This window comes from Delphinapterus leucas, chromosome 16, assembly GCF_059928025.1.
Source record: "Delphinapterus leucas isolate spDelLeu-1000000601 "Yukka" chromosome 16, BTC_Dleu_Yukka2, whole genome shotgun sequence".
NCBI lineage: Eukaryota > Metazoa > Chordata > Mammalia > Artiodactyla > Monodontidae > Delphinapterus > Delphinapterus leucas.
In genome coordinates this window covers 7,685,707-7,705,829 of record NC_143144.1, presented here as the reverse complement: position 1 = coordinate 7,705,829, position 20,123 = coordinate 7,685,707, and the positions used below count along the sequence as shown (strand labels likewise).

General features: G+C 43.5%; 1 protein-coding gene across 1 annotated transcript in view; it reads left to right on the top strand.

Moving 5' to 3' along the window:
• PCNX2 (pecanex 2) overlaps positions 1-20,123 on the top strand; it is a 278,237-nt gene that overhangs the window by 37,218 nt on the left and 220,896 nt on the right. Inside the window, exons 6-9 of the mRNA XM_089897420.1 lie at positions 1,428-1,575; positions 1,701-1,846; positions 4,201-4,294; positions 17,364-17,499. Of these exons, the coding sequence (XP_089753546.1) occupies positions 1,428-1,575; positions 1,701-1,846; positions 4,201-4,294; positions 17,364-17,499 (524 nt within the window). The remainder of the gene's footprint in view (positions 1-1,427; positions 1,576-1,700; positions 1,847-4,200; positions 4,295-17,363; positions 17,500-20,123) is intronic.

Genomic DNA, 20,123 nt, shown 5'->3' with positions numbered 1-20,123 from the left:
AGAGAATTCCTATCAACGTGTATTTTTAAAGGGAAGAAGAAAAAAATAACCCATAGGTTGACATATGTAATGTGCCCATTTAAGGGAAGGAGAGACTAAGGTATTAAAAGCGAAGCGAATGGATGGGTCCACATACATGTAGTGTCAGAAGGTAGAGCTGTCTAAACATGCCTCCCTGCAGTTTTTACGTGACGTGATCACTGGCTAAAGCTGTTTGTTATGATAGCACTTTCTCACAAATGTGTTTCTTGAAAACTGTGAAAACTTCTATCCTGACAAGCTGTCAAATTGAAAGGCAAACATTTTTGTACCAAAGAAATTCTAATCGTTTCACAGATGCACTGGGAATATTTATCTTCAGGACTCACTTGGAAGCCAGCAGTGTTTCTCTAAGTACTTCAAGTCCAAGGATGAAAATCTTTGTTGTATACATGATGATGTGATTTAGACCCCACTTCACCTTTTGAGACAGATCTTGGTGGGCTTTCTGAATGGCATGTCTTGAAAGAGCCTGTAGGTTCAAACCACTCAATCGTGTTCTTCTCTCAGGCAAAAGTTTATGCAGGAGAAGATAGCTATTGGTATCTTTGGCCATGGGAATACAGAGGACATTGTGACCTTAAAAGTGGCCATTGGGTGTGTCTTTAGATAAGGACGGCTGACCCTCAGGGGTCATTCCACTTTGCATAATGGTGTAAACTAAGACCCTTGTTCTGGTCCATTATTTAAAGAGGATTCTAAAAATTCAAAAACCCGATATATACCTATTGATCTTGGAATTCTAATTCATCTTAAAATATTCTCAGGGTAAGGCGTAGGCATAGTATCTCATTGAATCCTCCAATAGTGCCAAGGTGTGGTTCAAAGTCAGCTCTACTTAATGAGCACCTACTTTATGAAGAGGCCAATTCTACCTTCAGCTTGAAAATTTAGATTTTGAGAATGAGTGAGAAGGAAAGACTGATAAGGTTTTAAAATGCAAAATGAGACTTTACTCCAAAATCACCAGGGTATTTTTGCCATTATTTTCATCGATGCTGTTCATGTATGAGTTATGAACCTTTCAGGACTAAGTTAGCCAAAAGGGTGATTTTCAGCTGGGTAAGCCAGTGGTCACTGGAGTGTTACAAGGGAGTCCTGGAATCCATATGTAAAGTGATGGTGTTTGTAGATGTCTAAATAACATGTCTCTGACACATACACACTTCCGTTTTTCAAAAATATTTAGGTACTTCCATAATTAGTAAAATGAAAATTTATCTAAATAAAATGTATTTAATTTATTTTAAATGTAGTTATTCTGAATTCATAGGAGCTATTTCGATTTTCTATCTATTCTTGCTTCAGTTTTGGTAACTTGTTTCCGAGTATTTTCACCTTAATTTCTTATTTAATATTATGTTAACACATAAAGCAATGTTTTTCAGATAACCGTTCCCAGGAGAAAAAGGAGGAAATCCTAGAGAGTGAGAAACCCAGCGGACCCAACGCCAAGCAAGGAAAACCGGATGTGCAAAGTCAAGAGCACACCAGCACCAGCCCCGGGCTCACTGAGCCTGCCAAGATCCCGACCCTGTAAGGATAACTTACGTCTATAGCTTCATGCTGGTGCAGCCTCATTTACTGGCTGCTTCTTTTAATGCTTTCTTAAGGGTAAGGAGGCATTCCACATGGCTTTTGAAATGTTTATGTATGTTAAGTTTCCAGGGCAATAGACAAAGGCAGATAATCTACAGGGTAACTTCCCAGCAAGATAGTTCTGTGCTGCAAGTCATCAGTGGACCTGAAACATCTGTGCAAGACGAGATGTCTGTGGATGCGATGCATGTCTTTATTGACGAACATGGTAAGTCTTTAGAGCTCTTTACTCATGATGTAGAAGGGGGAAGGCTGGCAGCTTTCTCAAGGTCCCATGTGGTCTCTTAGCCTGAGGACAGGTTTCCCCTCTATCTGAAAGTAGAGTGGTCCTACGAGATCTTTCCTAAACGGAAATGGTATAAAGCAAAGAGGCAGTTACCTAAGGATGCAAAAAAAATACATCAATATAAGACACAGGTGGTCCTAATTCAAAGCTATGGCAGCTTGATGCTGAGATACTGGGTGTAGTTCCTGGGGAGGGAGCTTGGTGATGCTACTCTCATTGCTTGGGGTGTGCGCTGGCTGTATAACTCACGGCAAAACGAACGCTGAATGCTCTTTTCACTTTTAGCCTTTTAGAAGCAGAAAAAATTTTCGGATTTCTTTCAGTTAGCAAAAACATGTACTAAGGGAGGTCTTTCGTAAAAAAATGAGGTGGCGTAAAGCGAACTTACAAAAAGCGGGGGATACCTGTACTAGACTGGAAGAGGAAGGCTTAGTTCTGCTTGCTCACACGTAGTGTTCTTAGAACAGAGTGTGCGCCCTCCTGCCTCAGGGCCTTTGCACATACCGTGTCCCTGTGCCCACACTGCGCCATTTATCCTTCGGATCTCAGTTCTAAAGAAAGTTCTTCGGGAAAACCTTTCCTGGATTTCCCAGGTTTAATCAGGTTCCTCTGCTCTTTTGCTTTCCTGACACCTTATCCTTTTCCTTCTTTGAGACTGTTACAGCTTCTAATCGTTTATTGACTTATAATAATTTGATTAGTGACATTTTCTCCCTCACAGCTGTAAACTTTGGGAAGGTAATGCCCAGCACCTAAGAAATATTCATTGGATATATGTTGAAAATCTGACCCTGATATATTTTTAATACCTTGTTATAAAAAAGATTTTAAAAAGTAATGGAAAGGAAGGACGGAAGGAAGAAAGAACAAGAAAGAAAGAAAGAGAAAGAAGGAAAGGAAGGAAGAACCATTAAAAGGCAAATTCAAGGTTCCTTAGATAAGGGATATAGGTCTTAGTTTCTGTAGGTCGGGTCTTGGGTTGAGTCCCTTATAGATCAATGTAAACTTATTATTCTACTCTCACAAGGATCCTGGTTTGTATAATAAATGATATATTACCCTCTCTATATAGATCAGCGGTTTATAGTTTGAAGTGCTTCTGCATCTGCAGAAATACAAAGAGACTTTTACATTATGAAGAACGACAGTAGCACTTCTGTCAAAGCCTCCAGAGGGGCCGTGGTTGTCACTGTGAATGTTTCTTTTGGGGGTACAACCTTGATGTTGAGGCCCAGCACTGCAGCCTACATTGCAGCTGCTCATAACAGACAAGGTTAATTATGCTTCCCTGTCACCTGCAGAAGGTACGCCCAAAACCTCTTCTGGGGAGAGACCGTTTACATTTACAAAGTGAACTGCTTTTCACACCTCAGTACCCTGAACCACTTTCGCAGGCTAATTTAACTCCGCAAATTAATTCCATCTCTTGCTTTTCCTCATTACCAGGCTGACATACCAGTCAGCAGCTGTGCCAGGGCTCATCTGCAAATTCAGAGGTTGGGATGGCCCCTTGTGGTCCACCGATCAAGCACACACTTAATAAGCCTCTTCTGCACATGATCCAAACAAAACAAAACAAAACCCAGTTACAGCATGCACAGATCATCCTGACACACGAAGAGAATATACGAAAGAAATGCATTGAAAAGAATACGCAGAAGGGGATTAGAAATGGTACAGATTAATCGATGAAAAGCAATTAAGTAATGAGTAACTGAGTCATGTGATATCACATATGTGGAATCTTAAAAAATGGCACAAATGAACAGAAACAAACTCACAGACATAGAAAACAAGCTTATGGTTACCAAAGTGGAAAAGCGGGGAGGGATAAATTGGGAGTTTGGGATTAACAGATACACACTATTATACATAAAATAGATAAGACAACAAGGACCTATTGTATAGCACAGGGAACTATATTCAATATCTTGTAATCAGCTATAATGGAAAAGAATCTGAAAAAGAATGTATATGTAGATATAACTGATTCACTTTGCTGTACACCTGAAACGAACACAACACTGTGAATCAACTAGACTTCAATGAAAAGTAAGTAACTGAGTCAAACTTGTCTAAGCATATTATCAGAGAGGTACGTCACGATTTTCTTAGCTAAGTTACACATTCTATGGAGAAATACAAAGAATGGACCTAGACTACCAACAATTATCATTAAAATAGTCCAAAATGAGTTCCCTCTAACTTGGAAAAAGTATACGCAGAAATGATCATATACAAATAACTGTGTAATCTTCTTTGCCGAAATTTTGCAGGGGAAATTAAATCCTGTTACTTAAAGTCTGGAAATCAGAAAGAAGGCCCTTTCCAGCATCAGCCATCAAATTATGACGGCTTCTCTCACGCTGGGTAAGTGGGGCTTGTTTTCAGGTTGGGGAAGGTGTCGCGTTGCTGCCCCCAGCAACATACATGCAACTGACTCTGAGTGTAAATGAAGTGAAGATCCTGGTGTAGAATGAAGGTGATAATCCGTCTGTAGGCGGCAAAGCATGTGGGTTTCACGTGAGAGAAAAAGAAAATCAGATATTGTAGAATAATTGAAAATAAACAGAACCACTTTCATAGTAGCCACTTCCAAAAATGAATATGACACGTAGGCATAAATAGAGGGGAACCCTGTGCAAACAGTTATGGGAAAGGTGGTGATGCAGCTCAAGAACGCGTTATTAAATTTGTCTCAAGGGACGGGCTAGAGATGTGGTTAGTTCTCATCTGCACCGACAAGCTCTTTTGTACATAGATGATCTAAACATCCTTTCTCTTCTCCTTTAGCGTGTGTTGAGTAACTTTCTTGATCACGTTAATTAAGTTGATATTGAATTCGCTTGCGTATCCAGAACGTACGTGGATTAATGGTGGCGTTGGGCAAGCTGTAAATCTTATCATTGGTGGACTGAATTCATCCTTCGTCCTGGACTTCAAGATTCTTTGAGGATAACCCACAGGGCCGTGCCTCAGTGGCTTGCTCTGAGTAAGGGAGGAGACTTTTCGCGTACGTTTCTCTAGAGGTGTACGCCTATTTGAGGATGTATGGAAGACTTGTGTTATGTCACGGGGATGCCTTAGGCTTCACGCCTGGAGAGGGTCAAGGGAGTTACAGGAACCCTACTTCCAGATTCTGGGGTGCAGTGTTCCTTCCTAAGGTCAAAGTTTCCTTAGCAGGTATGCCTGTTCCAGTGTGCCTAGAACAAAGTCTGTTCTTGCCCCTGCAATCTGGCCTCCAGGTGGGATTCTGGCATGTGGCAACCTTTTAGGGTGTCCTCTGGTCACCCCTGCTGCTTCTCACCTTCTCAGGAATGCTGGTGTCAGCCGTCATGGTAGATCTGATGGGTGCGCTAGGTGATAGCTCTCCTGGCCTCACCACCCAACCTGGGCGCCGACCCTGAAGCAGCCTGCTCGGGTCCAGAGTCAGTCCTCGGGGGAGACAGGCACCGCCTCCATCACCCACATGCCTTCCACTCTTCCTCTGTCTCCCTCAGGTACCCAAGTTCCAATCAAAACAGACACAACAAAATTCTCCTTCTCCAGCCAGAAAGCATGCAAAGCACTCATGCCAATGGAGACCCAAGAGGAGTGAGCAGGCTGCCACCCCAATCTTAGTTCCAGCCTCTGAGACATTTTGTTACAGTGGTTTGATGGGTTGAGTCATCTAAGGTGGCAGCTTTGTTCAGACAAAATAATTACATGAGAGCACAGCTTGAAAAGCTGTCCTGTTATTCTACAATCCTCTGTTGAAAGCTGTTGTGTTTTTAAACTAAATTTGGAACAAAAACACGCCTCCTATTTTATCCCCAAATAAATTTACATGGCTTTTTCATGTTTATTTTCCCAGATAAATGGACTACACTTTTCCCCGAGGAAAATACTTGAACTGCTTTTGCCGGTAATGCCAGTTAGAATAAGACCACATATCCAGAGCCTTAAAAAACGAAAAATACACAGCGTGCAGATAAGAATGAAAGAGAGTGCCTGTAGGGTTTTCAATAAGTCCCGCTTCCTTAGACCGTGCCTCACGAAGAGACACCATTAACTCGCTTTCTCCCTTTAATTTCTCTCTCTTTATTAGTTTTCCTCCAACCCTTGCTTTCTTTTGTTTCCTCTGCATTTCTTTCCCACGTTAGAGCTCTTTTTTGTTTAACTTGCCCTCCATTTCGAGACCCGCCTGGGCTTGGCTTTGCCGCGGTGCATTTACTCTGGTGAAAGAGCTGTTGCCCAGGGTAGGTTTGGGCAGTGCTGGACGACACCGAATGTGTTTGTGCTGAGTTTTCCTGTCAAGCCCTGTGGCTTAGGGGAGTCCCAGAATGCCATTACGTCCCTAGATCTGCCTCTTCATGTACATAGAACAGTTAGACCCTTTCTGTTACACATGAGAGAAATCCAAGTCCAACAGCCTTCACCGAAATGGGAATTTGGAGGCCAGGTAACGGAGACGTCTTGGGTAGATGTCTTCAAGGGTGTGGTTTCTCTTTCTCCGTCACCCCTCCCGTTGCTCTGTTTTGACATCACTCTCAAACAGTTCACCCTGACAGTCAAAAGATGTCTGCAGCAGCCCCACTTACGTCTTCTCTCACTCATGTCCACTGGGGATAAGATGCTTCTTTCCCATAAACCCCAATTTAAGTCTCACTTTGTATCTCCTTCGTTCTGACTGGGCCACCTGGAACCCTGAGCCCGATTACCAAGGCAAGTACTTGGCTGGCGTCTGTGTTCATACACAGAGCTGGACAGGTTCCCTCTGAGAATGTATGGGGGCAGCTCTTCAGTGGGAAATTTGGAGTTGGGTGGATGGATGCCGGGCGACAAAAATCGGCACATGACACCTGGGACTCTCCTTCTGGTTAAACGGCAATTGAGTTAATGACTGTGCTTCTTTAAAGAGAGTAACGATCAAATTTTATAAAAGCAGCTTTCTTTTATAAATGTCCCTGTCTATCTCTTACATTTCTTGTATGTGAACGTTCCGATGGACAGGGTCGTGGCCCACCAGCACCACATGCTAAGTTCTAAGTGCTTGACTCCCTGTTCTTTCCCCAAGGAAGTTTTACAGGGCATTGGTGTTAAGAGTTCTAGGAAAGAAATGGCCCATAGCCGCACACATCTCTTTCTTATGCCTAAAGATAAAAAAAATAATATACACGTCTGCTATTATATGTCTAGACTATTACTTGAGAATATACATGTCCTTTGTACTATTACTCTTTGAAATAAGTTAGTCCTTTAGAGGGGACTTTGTTCTGGAGTACCGTGGCCTTTCAGTGGCCCATTTGGTCATAGGAGATGTATGGTGCTTCCTGTTTGATGCTCAAGCACAAAACTCGAGTCAGTTCACTTAGCAAAATTATAGCGTTGAAGCTGTTCCCAGGGCGGTTCTGGAAAAGCACTTACGGGGACGCCATCTGTTTAATTCATGCTCAGAAAAAATGGCTCAGTCCTCTGTAGAGTCAGATGATCTTCTGGATTTCAGCTGCTGTCTGACAGGCTTATGGTAGATATTCCAACAGCCTCACACTCCTCCAGACTCAGAGATGTTGAAAGCCATGCCACCCATGCACGGGAGGCTAATTTCTTTGGATTTGTAGTAAGCCTTGGCTTCCATGGGAGCGCGTGTTATAGTGACGGTTTGGGTATTTTCGAATTGGTTGTATGAAAGAAAACTTGTGCTAAAATAGGATGATAGCAAGCGAGCTGGTTGAATTTGAATATATTAATACCTGCATTAACATACCTGTGTGCGTGTGTCATCTGTTACTTTTTTTTTTTTTAATTTTATTTTATATTTGGCTGCGCTGGGTCTTTGTTGCCACGTGCAGGCTTTCTCTAGTTGCGGCGAGTGGGGGCTACTTTTTGTTGCAGTGCACGGGCTCCTTATTGCAGTGGCTTCTCTTGTTGTGGAGCACGGGCTCTAGGCACGCAGGCTTCAGTAGTTGTGGCTCGTGGGCTCAGTAGTTGTGGCTCACGGGCTCTAGAGCACAGGCTCAGTAGTTGTGGCGCAGGGGCTTAGTTGCTCCACGGCATGTGGGATCTTCCCGGACCAGGGCTCAAACCTGTGTCCCCTGCATTGGCAGGCGGATTCTTAACCACTGAGCCACCAGGGAAGCCCCATCTGTTTCTTTAATGCTAGAGGTAAATACACATCAGAGCAGCACACAGCTGATCAAGTGCAATGACAGCGGGTCAGGAATTTGTAACTTGGAAGGGCCAGGGCACTCAACACCTTACACCTGCGTTCCAGTGCGCCTTTCTGTGGGAAGCAATGTCCTGGCAGTTCCTGGCCCTGAAGGAAGTGTTTTCCTGTCATCGTTATGGTGGCAGCAGCCAGCGTTACTAAAGGTGTATTTTGCACTAAGCACTGTGCTGACTATTAAATTATCCCATTTCATCCACCCGACGCAACAGAGGTAGGTGATATTCACTCCATTTGACAGAAGAGGAAACTAAGACCGATGAAGAAACAGGCCCGACGTCAGTACCTAAGTAAGTGAACAGGGGACACTTAAATCCCACCCCCTGCACTGTCCCCCCAGCAGGGGCTGCAGCCTCAGTTCCCTGGCGCTCAGTCAGGTGAAGTGGGCCCAGGGTTGAATGCTAGGGGTGTTGGGTGCTGAGTCCTTTGGAGGGTATTTGTCCTACCCTCAGAGGGCTGCTTCTTCTTATCTTCAGGGTGCTTATGCCAGCTTGGGAGGCCTGGGTGAGCAGATTTTCCAGGTCTTTCCACAAGGAGCTAGAAATGCCCGTGTATCTGTAAAAATCTATTTTGTTTAATGTTGTCGATTTTAACTTCTTTTGAAATGCCACAGGCCACAGATGGCATGTTTGTGGCTGGCCACGGCCTGTGGGCTCCCTAAGCCCGGGCCCTCACCTGGTACTCTGAGACCAGGGTGGAGCAGCCCCCTTGCTAACACATGTGATCTCGGGGTGCCCTTATGCGGCCCCCCGCTCCTCCAGGCCCCCTTCGCAGCCCCTGCCTCACCTCTCCTCCCCCTGAGGCCCGTGGAACCGACCTTCAGCCCTTCCTCTTCCTGGTGTCTGCCCTTCTTTGCCTAGAACGCCCTTCTCCACTCACATCTACCTTCTGGAGTTCTCTTCCTTCAAAGCACACATTACCATCTGCCTCTTTTATCTGTCTTTCCCTTGTCCCTACCCTGGCAATAAATCCATCCCTCCATGCTGTCACCAGAGGAGTGCTTACCACATTCTCCCAGATGCAGGACACTCCCAGCTCTTCTTCCAGACTGTTCTTTTCTAAAGAAAAGTGACCATGGCTAGGGGGCCTTGATAGCCCTCACTTAGCTCTCTGTAGGTAGATGTTCAGTGAATAGTGCACTGAATCAAGTTAATCGTTGGAGATGACAAAGGCGGTCCGATCCGAGTTCTGGACAGCAGACGTGAGCCGGGCATTTAGGGATGGCAGGTAAGAGGCAGACAGGAGGGGCAGAGGCGGTCCGTGACGGCACTCACGCTTTGTTCTACTTGCCGCAGGAGTAATAGGACCTCTTTGCAGAGAGAAACAACCCAGTGAAGGTGGGATTATCAAAAGGACATCCACAGATAACGCTCTCACCTTGTGGCTCTTGGAGGGGAAGAGCCAGAAGCAATAGCAGTTTGCCTGCTCTACATATTTGAATACAGAATGTTATCTTCTCCTTTTAAAAGTGGGAAGAAACCCCCTGCAAAATGACTTTTTTAACCCCTCACTGTAGAAATCAAGGTTGAGTCTCCAGTTAGGTTCTCCAGTCCCGTGTTCCATTGAATGAGGAGGAAACGATTCTCTCTGTCCATGTGGGAGGCAACTGTGGTGGAAAAGCTGACATTGGGGTCCACGCTTCCCTGACATCAGAGGGGTCGTGTCCTGTGGCGTGAACTTGAGCTTTCGCCTTGGACTGGCCCAGGTTCCCGTTCTTGCACGAAGAGTAACTTTTGGTTTGACGTTGAGCAGGTTTACTTAACCACCTTAAGCACCGGTTTTCTAATGCATAGATGGAAATAATACTAGTAATAAGTTCAGTGGGCGGCTTTGAAAGCAAAATATAATAGTATACGCGGTGCTTAGCACGGTACCTCTCATAGGGGCACTGAGAAGATGTTAGCTATTGTTAAACTGTCTCCAAACAGAAGCAGTAGGACAGTGGCTGAAGTTCACCATGACTTTATATGGCAAAAGAGCAAAAGGCCAAGGGAAGCCTTTCCTCTAGCGCTTTTATGAGTCACTTTATGAGATTTTAAGGTGGTTCAGTACTTTGTATTCTCCCTGTCAGCCTGTTGTGTTAGAACATTTTGGCCTCTGTGGCAGTTTTACAGAAGGTAGTTTACTATTTTATTTCTGGCTTTTAATGCCATTACATTTAGAGTTCTCCTACTGTAGTAAACGTAAACTTTGATTTTGAACTTGGAAGGATTCCTAGTTGGGGCAGTTTCTAAGCCCTTCAGCCATGGAAGATATTAGAAAAGCAGCCTTTTCCCTCTGAGGCGACTTCAGTGGCTAGGATTGCCTCTAACTAGCCATTAAACCACTGATTCTTACCATTGGCAAGAACGCCATTCCTCTTCGCCATTGTTAAGCCCAGTTGCCATGTGACAGTTTTATATCCCTAACTCCCAAGTATGAATAGGGAAGGGTTTGCAGTGTAACTTCTATGTCTCTTTGGGGATTCCTGGAGGAAACCAGGAGAGGAAACGAATTTCCCTCCTTGGCCTCTCTGTCATTGTGGGAACCAATACATTTCTCATTGACTGCTGAAGAAATACAGGCAGTATTTTCCGGTTGTACAATAACTGTCCAGAAAGCAGGTACCTTTGGTAACACTATCTCACCTAGTTCTGCTTTCCTCAGAAACTAGAATAAGGGAATTATGGCTTGAGTTGCAGAATGTAGAATTGCTACTTAAAAAAATTTCAGAGGATAAATTCATTACCCAGGACACAGGACTGATTCAGCAGCTCAGAGCCTAAGATGAGCTCATCTACCTAGAAAATCAAAGTTGAAGTGGGCCGTCTGCCTAGGAGGTTGAAGGTGAAGCTGCCTAGAAGTTGAAGTGCGTTTTGTGTCTGAAGGGTTCACTGCAGAGTGGACTTTTGTTATTTCCCCTGGAGGTCTTGCAACGAAAGCTTGATAGTTTCTGTTCTTTGTTCAGCAACGATTTACATGTCTTTCGCCTATAAATTCTTCCAAGTAACATAGAAGAGCTTTCTCTTGTAAAAGATATATAACCATGCTTTAGTATTAGAAAACCTTTTCTAGTGTCATAAGCAATCTCATGAAAATGCACATAAAAATTTTTTTAAATGCATACAAAAATGCATGTTGTCTGCTCTCCGGTGAAATCCTATGGAAAGACATAGTATTTATATTCATTTTGAGTATCTGTTACTCATAAAATAGGTTTGGTAGGCTACTGAATGGAAAGACTCATTCTGGAGCAAGTTTAGTTTACAGGGTTTTTATTGGGGGATTTTTGTACCTCAGTTGTTTCTATTTAAAAAGTAGAGTAGATTACATGGGTAATCATCTATTTATTTGTCCGGATTCACTTATTTTGGGCTTCTATTAATGAATCGTTATAGTACATATCGAAACAGATATTGTTATGGTTATAAATTAGGCTTATTTTTGAAAGCTGCTCTAACCTCTAAACCCATTAGGTACTATATTCCAAAGGTGGACTGAGGCGTACTTAATCTTTATGGCCTTCTCAGAGTTCTGACATTTTTGTTGACATTATTATTAGTAGCCTCTCTGACCCTGGTCTCAGTAAAGCCTCTGTTACGTACTGGGATCAGCTCTCAGGAAAGCCCTTTAAAGCCACCGTGCTTATGTGTATACCTGGATCTCAAAGAAGGTAAGCAGGCGGAAAATTGTAAAAAATAATCACTTCTCTTAGACCTTCTTCTTAACGTTAGTCAGAAGAAATAGTGAACCCTGGTTTGCATTAGCTCAGCCAGAACGTGGGGCATGGATGTCAGTCAATTAGGTGTGCAAAATATGAAATGTTGTGAATTCTCCCAATATCAGATACGCCCAGTTCTGTGTACCATTCAAGCATGAGTTGAAAACGTCAACTCCAATGATAAATATTTGAGAATATGTATGTAGCTGCCTCACTCTGTTGATTTGCATGATAGAGTTATGTGTTACTGAGTTAATTAAAAAACTTCCGGGGATTCTTGGTGCCTTTGATCACCCACATAGAGGTGGAAGTATCCGGAAAAAAGCAGGTGACCATGCAGGGATGTGCCTCTGCAGAGTTCCTGCTGTCCATATGCCGGTGTCCTCTCTCTTGTTTTCCAGTTGTTACTATCAGATCCTTTCACTGTAGTCCTGCTTTGTTTTCTTAGACACACTAGAGAGGTTAAACATCCAGGCACAGAGTCATAAGGATGGAAGGTTTATGAGGTTGACTCTAGAGAGACTTCTGTTCTCTGAGGCACGTTCTCTGAACCCCTGGGAAGAGGCCCTGCCACACGGTGGGATTCTGTCCCTGTGGTCACAGCCCCGACTGCCACATGATGGCAGTCAGATCCCGTGCTGGAGGCCCTCACAAGCTCCCAGGCTGGTGTTCCCTTTTTCTCAAAGGCACAGACGAATCTTGCTGTCCTATAAAAGAAGAATTGTTTGCAGGCTTTAAAACAAGAATCCCTGTTCAAATTCTAAATAACAGGTTATAGTTTCCAAAACAGTGCTGCTTTATTTAAATATCCCACATATTGAAGACATGGCTGGACTTTCATCTCTAGGCTTGCTCCTCTGGGTGGCTTGTTTCCATGGCCCCCGAGTAAGCCTGGGAAACCAGGAAGGACAGGCAGAAAAAGAGAGGCCCTCTTCCTCGGGAGGGTGGATTGTAAGTTTTGAGATCCGGGGAAGATGAAGAATTTCAAGGATTTCTTTCCACATCAATGGGAAAACGCAGCAGCACATGCATTTCAGTTATTTGTTGCTTACAGAAGCTTAGATGAGCGAAGACCTGGGGAGAGCAGTATAGCGCAATGGGGTCACTGTGACTTTGAGACCCAGCTCTGTCCATAAGAAAGTGCACCATTCTGGCCCCTGGTCCATCTTTATTTCCTTCTAGTGGCTGCTCTTTTTGTAGTTTCCACCATTAATCACTATTTCTGCTGTTGCTCTGGATTCGATCTCGTTTAAATAAATTTATCTCTGCTCTAGCTCTGAACCAAACTAGTTGTCCAGAGATAAACCAGAGAGCAAGAAAACCAAGGCCAGATGTGCAACTGCTGCTCTATTGTAGTTCAGAGTGTGATTACTGCAGGGTTGGAATATTTCCATTTCCATCGCTATTTTAGAGGAAGAAATGTCTCTTGAAGCTTAGCACTTTCACATTATATTTATTAATATGGGGGGAAATCTCCAGCCTTAAGTTAGTGAAACAGAGACTATGTTTTGAGATTTTTTTTTTTTTAATTGAAGTATGGCTGATTTACAAGGTTGTGCTAATTTCGGGTGGACAGCAAAGTGATTCAGTTATACATATATATTCTTTTCCAGATTCTTTTCCCATATAGGTTATTATAAAATATTGAGTAGAGTTCCCTGTGCTATGTGGTAGGTCCTTGTTGCTTATCTGTGTGTGTGTTTTTTTTTTTTTGCGGTACGCGGGCCTCTCACTGCTGTGGCCTCTCCCATTGCGGGGCACAGGCTCCGGACGCGCAGGCTCAGCGGCCATGGCTCACGGGCCCAGCCGCTCCGCGGCATGCGGGATCTTCCCGGACCGGGGCACGAACCCGCGTCCCCTGCATCGGCAGGCGGACTCTCAACCACTGCGCCACCAGGGAAGCCCTGCTTATCTGTTTTATATACAGTAGTGTGTATCTGTTACTCCCAAACTCCTAATGTATCCCTGCCCCCAACAGAGACTTTCTGGATGATCCTTGAGCTCACAGCCCGTAGAATAACTGCTGTTCTCTCAGGAGAATAAGTAGCCGATAGTCTGAGAGAGATACAAGAAAAGGAAGATGGGTGGGAATTCTTGGAGGGTTGGTATAGGAAGAGCTCTGTCCACTGAGTGATTTTTGTGACATCATAGCCTCTTTGGATCCTGAGTGGACAAGCTGGCGCCCGTGGATTACAACTTCAACATTAGGACCCCAGAAAACTATGCCACACGAAGAAGATAAATCTCCTTATCCTCTGGAAGCAGCGTTACACGTCTCCTCCTGGCCAAATAGGAAGCCCATATACACGTGACAAGACAGGTTTTCTGGTGAGGACATACCAGTCATAAAGCTCAGAAAAGAATCTTTCTGGGACTTCCCTGGTGGTGCAGTGGTTAAGAATCCGCCTGCCAATGCAGCGGACATGGGTTCGTGCCCTGGTCCGGGAAGATCCCACACGCTGTGGAGCGGCTGAGCCCGTGAGCCATGGCTGCTGGGCCTGCGCGTCCGGAGCCTGTGCTCCGCAGCGGGAGAGGCCACAACAGTGAGAGGCCCGTGTACCGCAAAAAACAAAACAAAACAAAACAAAAACAAACATGCAAAAAATTCAGCTGTATTGACACTTCCTTTTTGACCATTTTTCCTGCCAGGAGGCCCTGGCAGGAGGAAGGTTGCTCTGAAATAACTTTGTTACACCTTCCACAGTAGTCTGTTCTTAGTTTATTTCAGTTGGCAATAGAGGGCGCTGTACACTGTCTAGATTTTCTCACATTTCCATACTGCTCCTGCCTATTTATAGTCATCACCTACGTTACCTACAGTGAAGTCAGATCAGTCTTTTGGTTTTAGTGAAGTTCTGGCATTTGCTGAGTTTTAGGTTTCTCTAAATTTGTATTAACAAGATGTTTTCGATCCTATTGTATTTAGCTATGAAATGACAGAATTACAGTCCTCAGAGGTTTCTGTACAAAGTACAAAAGCTTGAATGAACACTGTCTTTACAAATCTAAATTTTTTTCTCTATTAGTGACACACATTGCACCACTAGTATGGTCAGGAAGCAAAAGCACTCTTTATGGAACAATCATAGAAATCATGGAAGGATAGGATTTTTAAGTTTTCAAAATCCATGTGCTTATCCCACCTGACTCATTTCTCAAACCCTGGTGTTAATGTACGATGTTTCCTAAGTGGTTCTTTACTTAGAAACCATTATTGAATGGTTATTGAAGGAGGCCTTTATTGAATGTATCATCAAATAGCCATAAATCATGTCTCAAAAATGTAGAGAAATCTGTGTGTTTGTGAGCACGTATGTGAGAATAGTGGACGTATTTTAAACACTGTTCCTGTAGAATAAGCATTTGTATATTTGTGAATACAGTAGTAGGGAGTTGGGAAAAAGAAGGGTCTAAAAACTTGTTAGAAACTTTGTACTGAAACGTGAGATTAGAAATCAGAAGGCATTACTACTCAGCCTTAAACAAAAGAACAAAATAATGCCGTTTGCAGCAACATGGATGGACCTAGAGATTATCATACTAAGTGAAGTGAGTCAAAGACAGAGAAAGACAAATACCATGTGATATCACTTATATGTGGAATGCAAAATATGACACAAATGAACCTATGTATGAAACAGAAACAGACTCACAGACACAGAGAACAGACTTGTGGTTGCCAAGGGGGAGAGGGGGTGGGGGAGGGATGGAGTGGGAGTTTGGGATTAGCAGATACAAACTACTATATATAAAATAGATAAACAGCAAGGTCCTACTATATAGCACAGGGTTCTATATTCAAAATCCTGTAATAAACTGTAATGGAAAAGAATATGAAAAAGAATATGTTTATAATGTATAACTGAATCACTTTGCTGTACATCAGGAACTAACACAACATTGTGAATCAATTATACTTCAATAAAAAAATAAATAAAAAAAGGAAGGTGATGACATTAGTGCAACGTCTGCATTCTTGAGGTGGCTTGCGCAGCAACACAACTAAGGAGCCCGCGTGCTGCAGCTAAGACCTGGTGCAACTAACGAACTAAATAAATATTAAAAGAAAAAAGAAAAATGCTTGAAACAATAATAAGATGTGTTATTTCAGAAACAGGAAGTCCAAAGGCTTGATCAGTGCAGGGTTGGTTGGTCATCAAGAAACTAGTTTCCTTCTGTCTTTCAGCTCTGCTGTCCTCGGGCTTGTCCCTCACGATGGCAGTATCGCTGCTGCAGCTCCAAGGGTTTCTGACTCACATAGTGTCTAAAGGTCAGGAGAGAGATAGTCTCTTACTTTTGTTACCTTTTAAGCAGTAGAACCCTCCTACACTGTTGGTGGGAGTGTAGATTGGCACAGCCATTATGGAAAAACAGTATGGAGGTTCCTTAAGAAACTAAAAATAGAGCTACCATATGATCTAGCAATCCCACTCCTGGGCATATATCCAGAGAAAACCATAATCCGAAAAGGTACATGCACCCCAATGTTCATTGCAGCACTATTTACAATAGCCAAGACATGGAAGCAACCTGAATGTCCATTGACAGATGAATGGATAAAGAAGATGTGGTACATATATACAATGGAATATTACTCAGCTATAGAAAAGAAGGAAATAATGTCATTTGCAGCAACGTGGATGGACCTAGAGATGATCATACTAAGTGAAGTAAGTCAGAAAGACAAACACCATATGATATCACTTACATGTGGAATCTAAAAATGATACAAATGAACTTATTTACAAAACAGAAACAGACTCACAGACTTAGAAAACAAGCTTATGTTTACCAAAGGGGAAAGATAGGGGGGAGGGATAAATTAGGAATTTGGGAGTAACATATACATACTACTGTATATAAAATAGATAATCAGCAAGGACCTGCTGTAGAGCACAGGGAACTCTACTCAGTATTTTGTAGTAACCTATATGGGAAAAGAATCTGAAAAAGAATATATACATATACATATATGTCTATAATATAACTGAATCACGTTGCTGTACACCTGAAACTAACATAACATTGTAAATCAACTCTACTTCAATAAAAAATAAATAAATTAAAAAAGTTTTTAAAGGTAAAAACACTGAAAAAAAAAGAAGAAATAGAAAAACTTGCTCGTGAGCATCCTTATCCACGGCTGCCTCCCCTTTGCTCTGCGGTAGCCTCTTAGAATAGCATTACACTCATGTGCTAGGGCTGGCCGGGGTCGTCGGAGTTCTCATGATGGGTGTGGGATGACCAGGATTTACCCCAGAGGCCAGGGAGGGACCTCATCTCTTCTGAAGCACACCGTCTTGGATGATTGAATAAAACTGGAGTTCCATGTTGAATGTGTGCAAGATGATAGCTCTTCTGCCTGAAGGTGGCATGGCACACGCAATTTTCGACTTTGAACTGCTCATGCAAGGTGGCAGAGGCTTACCCGTGACCTGCAATAAGGATCCCTGCTGCCCTTGTGTTTGCATGTAATAAGTAGATGACTTCTGGTACTTCCAGGTAACCGAAGCATTTGTTTTGCCCATCCTCAGAGACATACAGAGCAGCTCGTCCAGTACCACAACTTCCGAGAGTCAAGATCCTTCTTCAGGGGACCCTGTGGTCAGTGCCTTGCAACAACAGCTGTTGCTGATGGTGGCTCGGAGGACCCAGTCAGAAACCCCACGGGTACGTCCCAGCATTACCGTTTGTGAATGTTCCAGAAGCAGGGATCCTGAAACCCGTTTCCAGGTTGGATTCCCTACTAGAATTAGCCCAGTCTTGTCCTGAATTTTATGTCAGCTGGGTTGTGGCTATATCACTTTGTGGTAGTCTACTGAACAAATGTGAAAAGAAACCTCTTAGATAACAGGTACCCTTCCGTTCATGCTAACGGGATTATTACTGTCTTAATTGCTCTTCCAAAAGCATTAGAAATTCATTTACATTGATCTTTGGTTGCCGGGATGCACAAATTCCACGAGAGCTCACTTGGTTAGGATGGCATTTTTTCCCCCCATGGTTTGGAAAATATCTGGATTTTTATTAATTTATTATAGCCTTATATTTTAAGCATGCAGAGATTTTTAAAGAGAATCTTGGCTTGAAGAGAGACTTTATTCTTGGAGCAAATGACATGATCATCAAGGGGCTTAAAAGATGAAGCCTTGCACTGTTTTACTAAGAGATAACTTACTGATGTTCATTCACTTGTATTCACTACACCTTTAATGAGACTCTGTGGGACACAGAGCAAAGAATTCAAAGAAAAGATAACATGGGAGCAAAGACATACAACCAGTTATGAATTTAGAACTCCAGATTCCATCAGGGCATTCGGAGAATGAGGATGGAGAAGGCTCCTTAGGAGAAGAGACATTGGGCTAGACCTTGAAGGAAGGTGGATTTCAGTAAGTACAGATTGAAGGAAGAGGGTGATAGATGGGATACTGTCAAGTTAGTGTGAAGTTTCTTTATTGCTGTGTTTACCTTCCTCCTGACAATGTTTTGATTTATTCTAGAGAATCTCATCTATAAAAAGAAATAATAGTTTTATATACATTTTCATGAGTGCTTAACCAAATTTTTCCAAAAGATGCTTGATAGGAATCTTTACGCCATTTTTCAGATGTGCAGAAAAAATGTTGGGCTATCTTCTAACTGACCGCATGTTTTTCTGGAGTCTTTATTCTTGCTGACTGGGTACGAGTTGGGAGGGCTGCATAGGGAGGACTTGAAAAAGCGAGTGAAGGGTAATTGGTGCTCTCAGGCTTGAAGGAGCTTCGGTAGGAATAAGCATTCAGTTAACTCAAAGGGTCAGTCTTCAGGGCTGTCTTCCCTTTCGTGTATTGGGTCTCTCCTACCCCTCCTCCCTTCGAGGACATCTGGGTGCAGGAGGAAGCTTTCCAACACCCCGGGAGGCGAGTGGAGGTGAGAGCGAGCCTCTGATGGCTGAGCAGGGCTGGTCCAGCAGATGCCTGGTCCCTGGGCATGCTGGGTGGTCCTGTCCAGTTAGGGTGCAGCGCTGGGGTCTCCCACCCTGCCTTTAGCCTCCAGCTCTGAGGACTCTGCATTCTGGGGCCTCCCCCTCTCCCTCAGTATCTTTCGGTTCACCAGTCTTTTCTATGTCTGCGTGTGCTCCCCTGGGCTCAGACCCCAGCTGCGCCCTCTGCACTCCGTGCCCTGTGTCCAGCCCCACCATGGCGGCCAGTACTAGTTCCCACCACAAGCCTTAGTGCAGGGGCGGCCCTGCAGAATGTGGGTTTTCTCTGAGAAACTTGCCTTCTCCTGAGACAGGCCTGGGTAAGCTTCAGCTCCCTACCACCCTTCCCCGTCTCCAGAACATCAGTACTGAACCCACAAGGAGGGGAAGGTTATATAAAAATATTCAGGTAGTTTGGGAAGATGCAAATATCTCAGATCCTGTGGGTGGCAGAATCCTAGGGAAACTAGGAATTTCGGATTGTCAGAGATGCAAATCCATTGACTTAGCGTCTGAAAAACATCCCAGGTAGAACAGAAACTCAGAGATAAGTAAATATTGCATGGATAAAACAGAAAGAGTTACACTACTCCCTATTTTACATTTAAAATTCTGTTAAGTGGCATGATTATGTAAATGAGTATATAAAAAAACTAAATTTATGTATGTATTGTTTCACCTTTAACACTTAACCAAATTCATTGATGAACTTCAACTTTTTAAACTTTCTTAATTTTAAGTAGAATTTATAAACAATTTAAGTTTTACTCTAGGTAGGTACAGAGGAGGGAAAATGAAGATTGCTATCCAGGCTCCTATATAGACCCTAAATATTTATAAAGGTCTCATATCGAAAAGAATTCTTTAGTTCTACCATTTAGTTTTCCAAGTTTAATTGATATCACCAGGGAATTCAGTTAGGTTTTGGCCACGAAATAAAAATTAAGTTGGTTTCCTGGTCATCATCTCACACACATTTGGTAAAGATTTACTGTACCTTCCGCCCTGTGCTAAGGGCGAGGTAAACAGTGGGAAAGAGCCTCAGCCTCTGCCTTCAGGCAGTCTGTAATAACTGGTCAACCAGTTCAGTTCTGTAGGATGGAGCCTGTGATAAGGACAGGCTCAGGTGCTATGGGACGCACAGGAGGCCCCAGGCAGGACGCAGGGCATCAGGAAGGCTTCCCCGGCGAGGAGAGATCTCAGCCGAAACGCGGAGGATGAGTTGAAGGTGGCAGAGAAATAACCTGGGTGTGGCCTGCAGGTGAGCTCACTGCCTGGAGGGTGGAGGCACAGGGATAGCCACAACAGGAGGAGCTGATTCTTAGATAGT